Raw genomic sequence first — 18211 nt, 5'->3', positions numbered from 1 at the left:
GATTTTCCCAATTGACCTGCATCTTGAAATCTCCCATAACACTGCCCTCTTGACATGCCTTTTCCATTTTCCGTTGTAATCTGTGGTCCACATCCCAGCTACTGTTGGGAGGCCTGTACATAACTGCCATTAGGGTCCTTTTACCCTTGCAGTTTCTTAACTCAACCCACAAGGATTCAGCATCTTCCCATCCTATGTCACATCTGATTTGATGCCATTCTTTACCAGTAGAGCCATGCCACCCCCTCTGCCTACCTTCCTATCCCTCCAAAACAACGTGTAACCTTGGGCATTCAGCTCCCAACTACAACCATCGTTCAGCCACGATTCAGTGACGGCTACAACATCATACCTGACAATCTGTAATAGTGCAACAAGATAGAAACATCGAAAACCTACAGCACAATACAGGCCCTTCAGCCCACAAAGTTGTGCCGAACATGTCCCTACCTGAGAAATTACTCGTGTTACCCATAGTCCTCTATTTTTCTAAGCTCCATGTACCTATCCAAAAGTCTCTTAAAAGACCCTATCGTATCCGCCTCCACCACTGTTGCCAGCAGCCCATTCCACACACTCACCACTCTCTGCGTAACAAACTTACCCTGACATCTCATCCGTACATACTCCCCAGTACTTTAAACCTGTGCCCTCTTGTGGCAGCCATTTCAGCCCTGGGAAAAAGCCTCTGACTATCCATACGATCAATGCCTCTCATCATCTTATACACCTCTATCAGGTCACCTCTCATCGTCTGTCGCTCCAAGAAGAAAAGGCGGAGTTCACTCAACCCGTTTTCATAAGGCATGCTTCCCAATCCAGGCAACATCCTTGTAAATCTCCTCTGCACATCCTTCCTGAAGTGATGTGACCAGAACTGAGCACAGTACTCCAAGTGAGGTCTGACCAGGGTCCTATATAGCTGCAACATTACCTCTCGGCTCCTAAATTCAATTCCACAATTGATGAATGCCAATATACCATATGCCTTCTTAACCACAGAGTCAACCTGCGCAGCTGCTTTGAGCGTCCTACGGACTCAGACCCCAAGATCCCTCTGATCCTCCACACTGCCAAGAGTCTTACCATTAATATTATATTCTGCCATCATATTTGACCTACCAAAAGGAACCACTTCACACTTATCTGGGTTGAACTCCATCTGCCACTTCTCAGCCCAGTCTCACACCCTATCCATGTCCCACTGTAACCTCTGACAGTCCTCCACACTATCCACAGCACCAACCTTTGTATCATTAGCAAACTTACTAACCCATCCCTCCACTTCCTCATCCAGGTCATTTACAAAAATCACAAAGAGTAGGGGTCCCAGACAAGATCCCTGAGGCACACCACTGGTCACCAACCTCCATGCAGAAAATGACCCGTCTACAACCACTCTTTGACTTCCGTGGGCAAGCCAGTTCTGGATCCACAAAGCAATGTCCCCGTGGATCCCATGCCTCCTTACTTTCTCAATAAGCCTTGCATGGGGTACCTTTTCAAATGCTTTGTTGAAATCCATATACACTACGTCTACAGCTCTTCCTTCATCAATGTGTTTAAGTCACATCCTCAAAAAATTCAATCAGGCTCGTAAGGCACGACCTGCCCTTGACTAAGCCATGCTGTCTATTCCTAATCATATTATGCCTCTCCAAATGTTCATAAATCCTGCCTCTCAGGATCTTCTCCAACAACTTACCAACCACTGAAGTAAGACTCACTGGTGTATAATTTCCTGGGCTATCTCTACTCCTTTTCTTGAATAAGAGAACAACATCCGCAACCCTCCAATCCTCCGGAACCTCTCCCATCCCCACTGATGATGCAAAGATCATCACCAGAGGCTCAGCAATCCCCTCCCTCGCCTTCACGGTAGCCTGGGGTACATCTCATCCGGTCCCAGCGACTTATCCAACTTGATGCTTTTCAAAAGCTCCAGCACATCCTCTTTCTTAATATCTACATGCTCAAGCTTTTCAGTCCGCTGCAAGTCAACACTACAATCACCAAGATCCTTTTTCATAGTGAATACTTAAGTAAGGTATTCATTAAGTACCTCTGCTATTTCTTCCGGTTCCATACACACTTTCCCACTGTCACATTTGACAGTCCACCTTATTTCTTATACTCCGTGCATTGAGATATAACACTTTATCTCTTTTTGATTCTGCATCCCTAATGCTCTGATACACACCCTGTTTGCTGCAATTTTGTCCTACCATCTGCTTGCCCTTCCTGACAGTTTTACCATCCATCCTATCCTAAGTCCCTTCACTCCAGTTGTCACCCCCGTCAAATTAGTTTAAACCCTTCCCAACAGCTCTAACAAACCTGCCCGTGAGAATATTGGTCCCCCCGGGTACAGGTGCAACCGGTCACTTTTAAACAGGGTATATCTCCCCCAGAAGAGATCCCAATGATCCAAGAACCTGAAACCCTACCCCCTGCACCAGCTTCTTAGCCACACATTAATCTGCCAAAATCTTCCTGTTTTTACCCTCAATGGCACGTGGCACAGGCAGCAATCCTGAAATTACCAACCTTGAGGTCCTGTTACTCAGCTTTCTACCTAACTCTGTAAATTGTATTTTTAGCACCTTTGCTTTTCTTTCCTATGTCATGGTACCAATATGTTACAAGGCCTCTGGCTGCTTTCCTTCCCTTTTCAAAATGCTCAAATTTTTTTGCTTTATGCTGTTTTTTAAAATTTTCATTAACTTCTGTTCATTATATATATGAGTTCACTTCTCCGAACAGCCTATGATGCGCATTTCCTGGGAATCTTCCCAAGGCTTGTGGAATTTTCCATTTTTGACGTCATGTCAGCGCTCAAAAAATTTTGGATTTCAGAGGTTTTTGGATTTTGAAATTTCAGATAAGGAATACTCAACCTGTAGTAACCCGGCCTTAAATTTCGAAAGCTGTTCTTTTTAGTGGTGGCAGGTTTTTGTACTTCAAGCTTGACAAATAAATTGCCACCATTAATTGCTGTAGCAGGAAATCTTGCTAATAGGGTGAATCTGAAATGTCAATTAATGAACTACAAACTTATTTCTCACACTAAACGTCATTGGGCCCTCCTTTGCAAAATCCAAGTCAGAGAGTCAGAGTCATACAGCACAAAACAGGCCATTCAGCCCACCATGCTCGTGCCTATCCTTATGCCCAATTACACTAATCTCGTTTGTTGGCGTTAGGAACGTATCCTTCTGTGTCTTGCCTACTTAAGTGGCTCTTAGTTGTATCCATTTTCACCACTGCCTTTGGCAACATATTTCAGATATCACCCCGTGTGTAAAGACAACTTACCTCTCAGATTTCTCAAGATACGTTTCAGAAAACAAAATTAATTGGTAATTTCTATTTCAAAAGGGATCTCAATAGTCTAAGCAGGAAAATAGGTTCTAAATGCCCCTTCTAAAAGAAAATGACAAAAATACATGAAGTAACTGAAACTGTCACGATTAAAGTACGGAATAATTCTTACCGATATGCTGTACTTCTGTTCTGAGAGAGTTTCCTGCATCAGACTGTGTAGCTGGCTGCAGAAGCTCTGGTTTTCTTCAATTACAGTCATTGATGACTCACTGAAAGGAAGGATAAGATGCGTAAAGAAACGGAATACAATAGCCCATAAACAGAAGAGATTCTACAGATGCTAGAAATCCAGAGTGACACGTACAAAATGCTGGCGGAACTCAGCAGCTGAGGCAGCACATATGGAAAGGAATAAACAGTCAACTCACTGAGCCACTTGGCCTGAAACGTGGACTGTTTATTCCTTTTCCGAGATGTTGCCTGACTTGCTGAGTTTCTCCAATACTTAGTATGCATTACAATAGCCTATCAAGTCTACATGAGCTCTTCTGAACAGTAATCCAGTGACTCCCACTCCCTGCTCTTACCCTGTGTCTTTTTTCAACTAATTATCTAAATATTTTTCAAAGGCTAAGAATGAACTTGTTTCAACCATCCCAAATGGAACTGAACAGCTCATCTTAATCAGACTGCATAAAGTATTTCTTCACAGTGCCTCTAGTTCTTTAGCCAATTGCCAAAATATTTGACTTCTGGATGTTGATCTTCCAGACATTGGCAACTACTATTTTCCAGAAAAAAGTATGAAGCAATTCTATCCAACTTCCCTTCATTTCACATAAGAGCAATTGTTTACTTCTGAAACCATACTATAAAATATCAAATGATCTTTGCCAATAAATTAATATCTTTAAAAAAAATGCCTGGAATTTGACTACTTTTTCTCTCCTACAAGTTGCACTAGTGTCATTGTTTTTGTTGTGTATCAAAGCTTAGTTTTACTTGTCACCCGTACATTGAAACATGCAGTGAAATGTGTGAAATGAGTGAGGATTACACTGAGCAGCCTGCAAGTGTCACCAGTCTCCAGCACCGACATAGCATGCCCACAACTTACTAGCCCTAATTATATGTGCTTGGAATGTGGGAAGAAATTGGAGTGCTTGGAATGCGGGAAGAAATTGGAGTGCTTGGAATGCGGGAAGAAATTGGAGTGCCCAGAGGAAATCCATGAAGTTAACAGGAGAACATACAAACTCCTTACAGACAGCAGCTGGAGTTGAAACCTTATCTTACAGTTTATTCTATAAAGCATTGTGCTAACCACTGTGTTATGTTTATTTACATGTGTCAGGTTTGTGATGTACAGTTCTGCCACTGCATAGAGCTAATATTTGTGGTATTTATACCATATGAATGCCCATGATAATAAACTTAAAACTATAAACTTGAACTTGGAACTACTGCTCCATCTAGGATAAACCAGTATTCAAAATAGAGACGCAAACACGAGGAAATCTGCAGATGCTGGAAATTCAAGCAACACACAAAAAAATGTTGGTGGAACGCAGCAGGCCAGGGAACATCTATAGGAAGAAGTACAGTCGACGTTTTGGGCCGGGACCCTTTGTCAGGACTGAATGAAATCTCTTACTATGTCTTCTTTCAGTTAGTCCTGACGAAGGGTCCCGGCCCAAAACATTGATTGTACTTCTTCCTATAGATGCTACCTGGCCTGCTGCGTTCCACCAGCATTTTGTGTGTGTTACTAAAAAAAAGATATACTGTAGCACTACCACCTTGCTTTTGCGCTGTTGCTGCTAAAGGGCGACTCCTTTGCTTGTATCTTCGGAAACAGCTCTATTTCTATCTTTGATATCACTACTTTTCCCTTTCAGGGTTCTTTTGAAGACCCTGACCTGGAGTAACACACTGACTTCAATTCTTTACGGGACTGGGACCTACTCTTGGGGTGTCATGACTGGCTGTTATCTGACATGCCAAGGGCTCAGCCTAAGCGTTTGGCTCGCTTTTGGAGGCCTAGGATCTTGGGGTTCTGGAGACAGGTGGATCAAAGGTCGGTGTCCTAGACTGGTGGGTCGTGGGAGCTGGAAGATCTTTGACGATGTCCAGAGACCTGAGATCTTTGGGTGCAGAGCTCGGAAAAAGCAACGCAATGGACTTATTGTAAACCAGCGAGTTGTTTATTATGTCTCCCCTCTCGCTGTGAAACGGAGACATCTTTCTCCCTTATTAGGGAGAAAGAGAACCAATAGTATGTCGAATACCGGGTGAACTCGTAGTCTTTGGAGTACAGCAAGTCTGTGTCTTTGCTGTTGCTTGAGTGCTCGGTCGCGGATGCTGATAATTCTTTTTGCCGGTGGGGGGAGGGGGAAGTGGGGATCGTTGCTTGCTGCTGTTTACGCGCGGGAGGGAGGGAAGCTTGGGGGTGACTTTGGGGTTCTAACATTTAACTGTCATACATTCTTTGGGGCTCTCCTCTGTTTTCATGGATGGTTGCAAAGAAAAAGCATTTCAGGATGTATATTGTATACATTTCTCTGGCATTAAATGTACCTTTGATGTCAAGTAATAGTTTATCACCATTTTTCAGTGCTCTATTTTCCCTTAATACATCACAGGGAGATGTGAAAAAGTAAACTGGGAAAATTTACATAATTAAAAAAGATAATGGGATGGCTATGACTCCAACTGCTGTATTAAAAAGGGAGCGGTACAGTTTCTAGTGGTAACGGCCACAAGAGATTGCAAGTGATGTGGCTCTGTCACCAGGAACTATGAGAGACGGGTCTCTTGAAAGACTCCTTCCCAAGCTAACTACAATCCTGCAGCAGAAAAGGCTGCCACGGAGACTGGGTCAGTCACAGGATAGTGTGTCACACGCCTGTAATGAGTCTGGCCATGTATCCTCAACATCCATATACCAGACACTAACCCCGTCCCACCTTAAAATGCCCAAGTAGCCTGCAAACTATGGGCTCATTATTCAACAAAGTAACGTATCACATCATGGCCCCCTGCTGAACATGGCTGCAATAAGTATGGTGAACCCAGCAATGAGCTGCAAATGTATTTGAAACTCAAGCAGATCCACACATCAATGTCTCCGTTGAGACCTTTAATTTACATCTCCTTGGCAACCTTCTGTAGGGTTTAGTCCTCATTTACTGGAAGTTAAAACAGTTAGAGGTTGCACATTATTGCTCTTATTTCTGTCCATAAAGCACAAATGAACATGTGTTGATTATCAATGAAATCATTATTTGAAAGGATGAAAGAGGAAAACGTCAGCTATAATAAGATGAACTGCTCCCCAAAGTGCCTAGTCCAATTTTGCAATGAACAGGACTTCTACTGAAATGAAGCTTTTGCATTAAACTGTTTGCAAAATGGCATTTATGCATGATTTACAGATAAAATATGGGTGCAGTGCATTCCAAATTTAGTTTATTGCTTTTATTTATAATAGATGGAAAGCTTGGTTTTAACAGTTTAGTTAACCTATACACCCATCTTCAATTAAATTGTCCACAAACAACTCCACTGCCTGCACCCTTTTAAAGTGGCAAAATTGAGCTTGTACTTCCTCATGTTCTTTTAATAAAATACATTATGTCACATTTTGCTACAATGAATTTCAACTCCAAAGTCCCAGCTGTCCTATTAGTCCACTGTTGTCCTCAATTCCTCACTCTTCATCACACTACCAAAATTCACGTTAATTGCAAATTCTGAAATTACCGTTATCTAAAGGTTTTGGTCACCAACCTTCACCCAAAATAACTGTGGTTGGATAATAAAGTTGAGGGGATTTCACTGTATTCACTCTTTAGTTTAACAAAACCCCTGTTTTCTTTCCCTTGGTTAATTCTGTACGCATGCTGCCAATCCCTCTTATTTTTGCTTATAATTCCATTCCAAGGAAATTCTTGACATACCTGGAATTTAAAACTGGTTGTATACCCAATACATTTGTTCCCAATATGTGTACAACACATCCACAATTAAAATCACAATTATTAGCTATTTGTTTCACAGAGTTATACATTATGGAAACTGGTCCTTTAGCCCATTTAGTCCATGTTGACCTATGTATGCTAATCCCATTTACCTACATTTGCCTCATATCCCTCTAAACTTTTCCTATTTTTTAGATTTTGTTTTATATTCTGTTTTTCACTCATTCTTTTTTGTTGCCATTTGCACATGGGGGGGGGGGGGGTTGGCTGATGGATTTCTTTCAATGAGTTCCATGGTTTTCTTTGTTTCATGGCTGTCTGTGGGAATCTCAGGGTTCTATACTGCGTACATACTTCGATAATAAATGTACTTTTACTCTTTTCAATCCATAAAAATATCCAAAGATCTTTTACTATCTAATAACTGTACCCACCTCTTACCACTTTCTCTAGAACACACTGTATTTATCCATCACCTTCTGTATGAAAACCTGCTCCTTTAGACCCCTTTAAATCTTACTCCTCTCCCCTTAAACCTACGCCTTCTAGTTTTCCCCTACCCTTGGAAAAAGACTGTCACTATCCACCTTTATTAATGCCCTCAAATTCATAAACCTCTATAAAGTCACCCCCTCAGTTTCCTTCGCTCCAGGGAAAGCTGTCCCAGATAAATTCGATTTCTCCTAATAACTGAAGATCACCAGTGCAAGCAACATTCTTGGGAATCGTTCCTGCACCCTCTCCACCTTAATCATATCCCTTCTATAGCACAACGAACCACAATTGAACGTAATACTCCCCATGTGCGGCTGTCTATTTTAATTTCACAATTTCAAAGCATCTCCAAAAGAACAAGTCAGTAGCTGAAGTGAAAACTAAGTTCCGAACATTCTTAATGTTAGCATGTTGCACATATTAGAACATTATTACATTGTCATAATTAGTTTTCAGTTTTAGATTCCTCGCTGTAATTTAGTTAATTTTGTCATTCTTACTGAAGATCTTAACTGTTAATTATTTAAATGCCAACAATAAAAGGCCTAGAAAATTCATAGTTCCTACCTGTTTTTCAATACAGATATAGAGGACAGTGGGTTCGGCAAAGCATTTTGTCGTATTAAAGTTTGTCCCTGCTGTGCCCATCCTAAACCATGAGGTGAACAAGATGACTCAGGACTGGCATTTTCAGGTCCTCGAGCTGTGCTCTGAAAGAAATCAAAGGATTATTAAGAGCTTCATTAATCTGATTATTCAAATTTCAAATCAACAAAAAAGGGATGATATTGTTATGGTTCTACCTTTGTCATAAAATGCTCTCCTATCAAAGCAGAGGATCTCGGATTCATAAATGGATTCATATTGCTGCTACTTAGCACACAGTGAATTGTGTAGATAATATTTTGAACAAAATATTATCAGTGGGTGTAATTTTCATAATCTGTTAATTTTCATGAGATCTCAGATATAATAAAATTCAAAGCAGATTATACCGACACAAATGAATTGTTACTCCCAATGTAATTCAAATGAAATGTTGACAGGTCCCTAAAAGCTGCAGGTTAGCAGTTGTAGTTCACTTTGCCCTTTAAGACTGCCCCACCATTTAACAAGATCACAGCTGATCTGACTGAACCTCAACTTGATATTCCTGTCACCTACAGTAACCTTGTACACTTTCTTAAAACCTGTGATCAAAATTACTTAGAATCTACTTCCACTGTGCTTTGAAGAGACTTTCAATTATTCTCAATCTGCTGAGAGAAAAATGCAGCACCATATCTTGGTTTTAAATGGGCATCTCTTATTTTTAAAACAGTAATCACTAGTCTAGATTCCCTCAAAACAGAAAACATCCTCAAAATAGCAAACCTGCCAAGACTTATAATATTTCAATCAAGTCCCTTCTCATAATAGCAAGACTGATTACATGAAATGATAATAGAATTGGTAACAGATTTTCACACTGAACCTTGCAAAGCTTCTTTGAGGGAAAATGTACTTACACATGCAATTTTTAACAAATACCATATTTCTTTCTGTCTCTTCTCTTGTGATCTCAATAACATTTTTTCATTTTCTCTAATGTTGTCAAGTGCTTGTTCGATCTTTGGAAAAAGATCAATGATCTTCTGTTTACAGGCCAACAGTTTGCTGTAATTTACAAAGAAAGACATTGGGAGAGAGATATCAAGACAGCTTGCTGATAATGTATTTAATAGCTTACAAAAATGACATTGATTAACATGCTGCAAGTAGAGAAGCCAATAATTTTGGTTGACAACAGTGACAACAACTTGTATGTCAGAAATAGATTAAAGAGATAAGATTTTTAAAGGTTAGTGTTATTTGTCACATGCACATCGAAACAGACAGTGAAATGTATTGTTTGCATCAAACCAATCCAGCAAGGACGGTGCTCGGCAGTCCACAATATTGTCACGCTTCCAGCACCAACATAGCTGCCCACAACTCACAGACCCTAACTGCAAGTCTTTGGAATGTGGGAGAAAACCAGAGCACCTGGAGGAAACATTCATAGTCAGGGGGAGAATGTAGAAACTTGTACAGGCAGAGGTGGGAAATGAACCCTGACTGGTGATCATTGGTGCCGTATGAGCATTACACTAACCACTAGGCTACCCTGCATGTTAACAGTAAAAGCTAAACACAGTATAAAGAACAACATATCTTAAATTTTTTCTTTTCAGTTAAATATTGGCACACCCAGGTTATGCAAGATTTCTGTTCCTGAGAACTATTCATAAACCGATTTATCCATAAGTTGGAGATAATTTCTCCATGAGGAAAATCAAGATATAACAACAGAAATGGATTTACAGCAAGTCAGTGCAGATGTGGTTATAAAAGAGGCAGAACATCTGCACAGGCAATGAAATCCGGACAAGATATTTCATTTTAATCAAGCCACAATTTAAATGTTTGGATGTTTGCCCATACAGACTTAATCAGCATTAATTATTCAATGTTGTTTTAAACTTTGAAAACTCTGTAACAAACATCCATGATCCCCAATCATGTACTAATGAACAATTTGCAATTATAGGGATGTTGTTTATACATATTTAAAGTGCTATGGGAGAATTTGCATAAAGTCAGATTTCCACAAGTCAGGTGCTCCATAATCTGGAAAGTTCTTGTATTAGCAAACAGAAAAGAATGACAAAAATATGAATCTGCTTAAAGAGAACTGTAATATGTTTATGTGGCATGTGGGGGAAGGGTAATAGGTGGCAGTAGATTCGGAAGGGCAGACAGAGATAGTGAGGGGAATAAACACTAGCATGCATTGACTGGACTGTATGGCCTGTTTTTCTGCTGTGAATTCCATTCACATGTTCTCATTCTTGGGTAAGGAAGGAAAGGACCACAGATCTCAATTATCCATTCTGCGTAGGAAATATCCACAGAGGAATCATCACTGGATTAAAATCTGATAATGTATTTGGTACTGTACACTAATTGTTTATGAGGGAACTAAAATACACACCAGGGCTTTGTTGGATTTGATAAATGAACACTGTTACTCAAGTATTTGTGTGCTCTGTTACACAGGTAAATAAGGTATCAATTGATATAAACACTGAAATAAATACACAGAAATACATTCAGAACTTAAAGATAATGCAGATAAGAAACTGATTTAAATCACCTTGCTACCATCCAGTACACAATTTTTATGACAGTACCAGTAGCATTACACAGTTGTATATTTAACTATACATCATATATGCACTTTATGTCAACTTATACATCTACAGAATTTTTTTCATTATCTGGTAATGTTATTGTGTTAATATTATTTTATGCACTCCATGTATTTTGCACCTTGGTCCCAGAGGAACACAGTTTCAGTTAGCTGTCTACATGTGTATGGTTGAATGACAATAAACTTGAAATTTAACTTAAAAAGTGGAGATTTATGCTTGACAAGGATAATACAGCACATAATGCTGATAGAAAGACAACAAATGAATCTATGAAACATAAATTTTAGTTTCCATGTCAGTGTGACAACTGCTGGTTAGTCTACATCTTTCAGGTGATGGCCACTGACAGAAAAATGTTTATTTACCACAAAATATGTTGCAACACATGAAGAAGATACTACATATATTACATATACAAAAATACAACTTAAGTTATCCTATAACTAAATGAATATTAAATTAAAACTACTCAAATTTCCTTAGTCCTAGAATATTTGAGATCTGTTTCATGAAGCAATGGCTCTTAAAATATTTAATAACGTTATTGAATCAATTAAGTGCAAAAGATAATTTGTAAAGATTTTAAAAGCAGCTGAAAAATTACATGACCAATAAAGTTTATTCTTCAACCTGTAATATTAATGTAATATAATCAGATCAGATTTATTATCACTGACTTATATGACGTGAAATTTGTTGTTTTGCAGCAGAGTGCCGTGCAAAGACACAAAATAAATATAAACTACGAAAATAAAGAGAGCGTAAAAAGGACAATGATGTAGTGTTCATGGATCATTCAGAAATCTGATGGGAGAAGGAGAAGAAGCTGTTTCAGAATCGCCGAGAATGGGTCTTTAGGCTCCTGTACCTTCTTGCCGATGGTAGTAATGAGAAGAATATAATCAAATAGCCACATAAATACGGTGTTTACCAAAGTAGATCTGAAGCAAAAGTTCACTGACAATGTGCCCTCAACCGCCAAAGCCAAACCTCGATGTCAGAAATTCATTGGACAACCTGAATGGGTGCAGTCTGCTCAATTCTTCTTTTTCCTATCAGCCTAAACCTCCACTCCCACGATCATTTCTGAAACAAGGCTGTAGCATAGTTACGCTACAGCAACTCACCAAGGCTTCTTCGCCAACACTTCCCCAACTTTCAGATCTCTATACCCGGAGGACAAGGACAATACGAATACACCTTGACTTCCAGGATACAAATATTACAGACTAGCATTTACACTACCATACCTTCACTATCACTGAATCATGATCTTCCCAACTTTTAAACTAATTATACATCATGATCAAAATCTTCAGCATTCATACCTGAGATGAGTATACAGTTCCTTCAGCACACGATCTTGATTCTGAACTGTCTGCACAATAATCTTCACCATCTCTGTACTGTCTCCATATTGATGTGAGTCTTAAAACAAAACAAAAATTCTAATGAATGGCCAAGTTAAACCTGGTTCTCACTTCACAAATGCTGCCTGACCTGGTGTGTACTCACAGCATTTCTTGTTTTTATTTCCAGTTTCCAGTATATGCAGATTTTGCTTTTTGATCATTTCTAACTGCTTTACTTGGGGGAAAAAAATATTTTCCAGGAGTACACTGAGAATTTGTAATGTCAACAGAAGCAAAATGCCAGATCAATTTTGTGAAATAATTCCCATCACTTTTCAATGGAGCTTACATGGAAATACTTCAAAAGGTCAGATGCACTAGAGCATATCTATTCAATAGTATTGATAGAAGTGAGATTGTTGCCATCTGTTAAGTCAAATCATGGCCTTCCCAGCCCACAGACACAGAAGATTATTGCTTTGCAAACACACAAAGAAAAGTAAATTGCCTCATAAGCTTGCTAATGGGCCAAATATACCCCAGTCTTACTGCACATATATTACGTGTGGATGCTCTAAACTGTTCATATAAAAGACTGGTGTTCCATGTGGCATAGTGCCCAGGATTAAGATGACATCAAATGACGTGCAAGCCAGGATATTGGTAAAGCATGTATATATTTGCATCCATAAACCAGATAATTGAAGATACAATACAACAGACTCAAAATTATTTTTTGAAGTGATCTGATCAACTTCTTGTCTAGACAACAGATGCATACTAATTCTGTTCTTCCTTCTGCCGTTTGAAGGTATTATTGCATTCTTACTGGAAGCTTTAATATTTTCCCACTCATGCTTTATGTAATAGCTAAACCAAAGCAGATCCTATCATTCAAGTTTGCTATAAGGAGAGAGTGAACAAACTAAGGCTGTGTCCTCTGGAATGGCTAAAGGGAGCCTGACAGAAGTGAAAAGATTATCAGGGTATAAAAAGAATAGATAGCCGGTATCTCTTTCCCAGGGTTGAAAGTCAAATACTAGAGGTGCATTTAAGGTGCGAGGGGTAAGTTCAAAGGAGATGTGTGGGGCAAGTGGTGCTTAAAAAATGTGCTGACAGGAGTGGTAGCAGAGGCAAAAACTACAGAGGCGTTCAAGTGGTGTTTAAATAGGCTTGTGAATGTGCAGAGAATGAGGGATATCGATCATATACAGGCAGAAGGGATTAGTTTAGTTAGGCATTTAATTATTGGCTTAGTTGGTGCAGTACAACATTGTGGGCCAACAACTCACTGACCTTTACTGCATGCTCCATGTTCTATTCTGCTAGGTTCGCCTACATACTTATATCAACTGAAATGGGTGGATTACTCAGCATTTGCTTACAGAAGGGATATGCCAGTAATTCAAAACATTTGAAATATTACTGTACCCACTCACTCCCTCTTTTTCACATGGCTTGGATCAATCTTTCAGTAGACTACAATCTAACATTTTATGGAGATAGGACCTCTAAGATTAGGGACAAATTTTGAATATTATCTTGGATCTACATTTTGATATCAATCACTACCACAAATCTCCAACAGAGCACGATGAAATTAATTTTACCAAAAATAACTATTAGAAGACCACATTAACTAAGATCATGCTATCTGTCGGCCTCTTCAATTATGCAAGGCTTAGTAACGGAAAGTTGGAGTATCTAGTCCAGAACTTTTTAAAGTCATGGCAAAATCTCTTTAAAAAATTTTTTTTAAAAAAAATTGCTATAGACTGAGTAGATTATACTCATCAGCTTGAACGATGGTTGGGGAGGCTCAAGAGCAGTATTTTGACATATAAAGTATTGATTGTAAGATTCAAAAGATGTCTATTCCAACAGGTAATTTAAATCAGTATCTTCAGAATATTGTGGAACAATTTGGATTTTACCGGTTTCCTTCAGTGACGGAAATGCATCATTCCGGTTCAGCTGATATGTGCTGGCTGTGAACCTAAGCAAAGATTCATTCATGGGTCATGATCTCTTGGAGGCAAAAAAAGAGCTTCCATTAATCCCTGCAGATAACTGGCCTGTAATGTAGAAGATGAGGTAGCCCCAAGAAGCACAGTAGCTAAACATGCAATGTAACATGTTTAAACGTCTAACCACATTCATACACCTTTACCTAAGTTAGCACAACTGTTACTCTGGTGAGAACAGCTTATTTCCATCATTTGGTCATATTATAATGGCTTTATGCTTCTAATTCTTATCATTTATTGTACATTGGCACAGCTTCTCAATCTAACACAATGCTCTTCTTTTCCACACAGCTTCTGCCTGTTAGTTCAGCCCTTTATAAAAGGTCCACTGAATTCAGAAATGCTGTGGTAATACAAATTAAAAACAACTAATCTTCTTCTTTTTGACAAAGAACCCAAGTCAGTTTTAAAATCAATGAGCCTGTTGTTTATGGGTAGACAACAATAAATCCTAATTAAAATGTTTAAGATGAATTTCATATGTTCTTCTGTGTTCACAAAGACAGGAGCTAAAATGCTATCTGTAGGGTTAAAAATAAGCACAGTACCTTTTGGTTTTCCCTTGAGCTTCCTGTATAAATCAATGGCTTTCTGTTCACTAGGAAGGAAAATTATGATTAGTAAAATGATTTATTACACCAACATACTTGAAAATCAATCTAATGAATTGTTATGTCTGTTGAAGGCCAATACTTGCCATAAATAATTCCTTTCATAAATTAATCTAAACGTGGGGATGATTGGTCTATTCTGCTGAAAGCATACTTATAGATTTTTCTGGGACTTATTCAATCTAAGCACAGTGTTAGAGCATTTGTCCCTGTGAAAGCTCAGAACTAAATTACTGCTTTGTGTTCAGCTGCACAATACACTTTCCTTCAAGTTCAGAAATATACTTACAGTCTTGCTTGCTCAACAGTAAAGTACTTCCCATATCTCTGTTCTCAGGCACAAGTCCTGCATCAATTAACACAACTGGACAATGACAGATTCACTTGTTCTAAACGGAATTGGATATTTTTGCTACTCAGAAACAGCAAGTGCCTCATGATTCTGTGGTACCCAGTGTAATAACTCCTTCCATCCCCACCCCCCCTACTCCACAATAATTAAGTAACAATGTCAAAGAAGGTCATATGGAAACCTCAGTGACAAAATATTTGGTGACAGGGATAAAATAAAACTAATAATTTATAATCTACAGAACTAGTCAACTGATGCAGAGTACGAAAAAAATAAATCTTTAAAAGTTAATGTCCCATTTAAGAGGGCAAAAAGAATTGGCAACAAATAAGTACCTCTTTCAATGATATCCCAAATGCATACCATTCCACTCATATTTACAAAAAACTTCTGTTATTGTTGCAATACACAAAATGCTGGAGGAACTCAGCAGGTCAGATAGCAGCTACAGAGGGAAATTGACAGTCCACATTCCAAGTTGTGGAGCTTCATCAGCACTGGAGATTGACAGTATAACGAAGTTGGGGTGAGCCGAGGAGGTGGGGGGGGGGGGGGAAAGGGTGAACGAAGATCTGGCAGGTGATATGGGGACGCAGGTGAGATGGGAATGATAGGCAGGTGAAGGAGGGGGAGACAGAGAATGATGAGAATAAGAAGTTGGGATGTGATAGGTGGAAGTGACGAAGGGCTGAAGAAGAAGGGATGTGAAAAGAGGGGACAGTGGACCATGAAATAGAGAAGCAAGTGAGGAGCGAACCAGAGGGAGGACTGTGTGGGTGATGGGCAGAGAGGGTGGGGGAGGGGAAAGAAGGGCGATGACACCAGCGCGATTTAAAAAAAGAAAAAAGTGGGGACAGAGTGGAGTGGTCATTGGAAGTGAGAAAAAACAACATTCATGTTCTCAGGTTGCAGACGACCAAGGCAGAATATGAGGTGTTGTTTCCCCAATCACAATCTAGCCTCAACTTGGCAGCAGAAGTGCCCTTGGACAAACATGTTGGTGTGGCAATGGGAAACACAACCAAAATAGCTGGCCACTGGAGACCATGGCTGCTATTGCAGGTGAAAAGAAAGTATCTCCATTATATTAATGCTGATTTTGGCCCAGATCTCCAAAAAAGTAAAATTCTCACTCTGATCAAAATTATATAACTTGTGTGGCCAAATAGAAAACTGAATGAAACCAAGGCTACTCTTATGCACACAGGGCAAGGACACAAGCAGTCTGCTTGATGGTTTATGACTTCTTACTATGCATAAAGTCAATGTGTGATAGCAAAGGGAAAGTAATATAGTGCAGTGGAGTGCATCAACAGGAGACTGAACAATCATGACTGGTAGAAGTCTGTCAAAGATTGAGGAACTAGTGGAAACATTAATGTGTTAATGAAAGCATGGACACATCCTTTCATTACTTTATACTGATCAATTATTCTCATACTCATCCTTTCTTATATCCGAACATGGATCCTCAAATTGCCTCTGTGACTAGCTTCTCCAATGACAAGTCTTCCATCATTCATTGTTTAAGCTTGGGCATGAAGAGAACACGCTTTCCCATCGCTTTATTACTTCCACCTTATTTTCAATCGTGATCGTGATTATTTTTGTGAACAGAACACTGCAGATTCAGAGCTGCACTGTGGATTCAGAGCTGCACTGCCGGGTCCTAATGTCCACTGCACTGAGACATGTTAACTAAAGTCCAGAGTTCTGCTGGGTCCTAAAGACCACTGCACTGAGACAGGTTAAATAAAGGACTTGAGCATCTGCGTTTTTTGGTATCCGCGGGGGTCTCGGAAGCAATCCCTCGCGGATAAGGAGGCCGACTGTAAATAAATAAGTCATAGACACAGTCTTACAATTTTTACCAATGGAAACAAAACAAATTCTGCACCATGTCACTCCATCACATCCTGAATAGAAAACAGCAATGTTTGCAATGCCAAAAATTTGTATAGGAACAGATGATATCTATTTTGTTTTCTTAACCATAAGAGTGTTAAGAATTTTGCCAGTTAACTCCAGTCTAGTTTTATCTGACGTTCTGGAGATTGAAGATTGCTGGCCACATGCTAAAGTGCTGCATTCCTCAACTCTTATTACTTTCAACAATTTGTTTTGGAAAAATACAGCTGTCAGTTATGAGAAAATCCAGGGTACCAGGTATAAATTACTTTTCTTACAGGTTTTCCATGACGTCTCCCTGTCGTCTCGCATATGGGCTCCTCTGCAGCTCCACGATTTCACTGTGCAGACTCATGATTTGTTCTTCCAAGTGACCAATTTCAGCAGCCTTAAAAAAAAGTCATAGTTTTTGTAAATGAAGCCATCCGCAGATTCTATTAATGTAACTGTCAACAATAAAGTAAAAATTATAATTAAATAATTGGATTATTCACTGCATAGAGTATTGAGAGGGGTTTTGGGCCCCTTATCTAATTGTGGACAGAAGAGATTCTGCAGATGTTGGAAATCTTGAGCAACACACACAAAATGCTGGAGTAACTTAGCAACTCAGGCAGCATCTATGAAGAATAAACAGTCAACATTTTGGGTCTAAGTAAATCCTGATTAAGGTTCTTACCCGAAATGTCGATTGTTTATCCCCCTCCATAAATGCTGCCTGACCTGCTGAATTCCTCCAGTGTTTTGTATGTCTGAACATGATTGGTCTGGAGCACCTAAGAGATGAAGTGCTGGCACTGGAGAAGGTCGACAAGTTTACAAGAATGATCCCAAGAATGAAAGGGCTGATGCATGAGGAGCATTTGATGGCTCTGGGCCTGTACTCGCTGCCGTTTAGAAGAATGGGGGTGGGGGGTAAGTTTAGAAGA

General features: G+C 39.4%; 1 protein-coding gene across 2 annotated transcripts in view; it reads right to left on the bottom strand.

Annotated features, from left to right (window-relative positions):
- chuk (component of inhibitor of nuclear factor kappa B kinase complex) overlaps positions 1 to 18211 on the bottom strand; it is a 95993-nt gene that overhangs the window by 7504 nt on the left and 70278 nt on the right. For both annotated transcript variants that reach the window (XM_073025420.1, XM_073025421.1), the window contains 6 exons: positions 17561 to 17670; positions 14960 to 15009; positions 12361 to 12460; positions 9308 to 9455; positions 8367 to 8509; positions 3494 to 3593 (listed from right to left, as the gene is read on the bottom strand). In XM_073025420.1, the coding sequence (XP_072881521.1) occupies positions 3494 to 3593; positions 8367 to 8509; positions 9308 to 9455; positions 12361 to 12460; positions 14960 to 15009; positions 17561 to 17670 (651 nt within the window). The remainder of the gene's footprint in view (positions 1 to 3493; positions 3594 to 8366; positions 8510 to 9307; positions 9456 to 12360; positions 12461 to 14959; positions 15010 to 17560; positions 17671 to 18211) is intronic.

Source organism: Hemitrygon akajei, chromosome 21 (assembly GCF_048418815.1).
Source record: "Hemitrygon akajei chromosome 21, sHemAka1.3, whole genome shotgun sequence".
NCBI lineage: Eukaryota > Metazoa > Chordata > Chondrichthyes > Myliobatiformes > Dasyatidae > Hemitrygon > Hemitrygon akajei.
The sequence above is the reverse complement of the archived record's forward strand: the minus strand, read 5'-3'. Positions and strand labels throughout refer to the sequence as shown.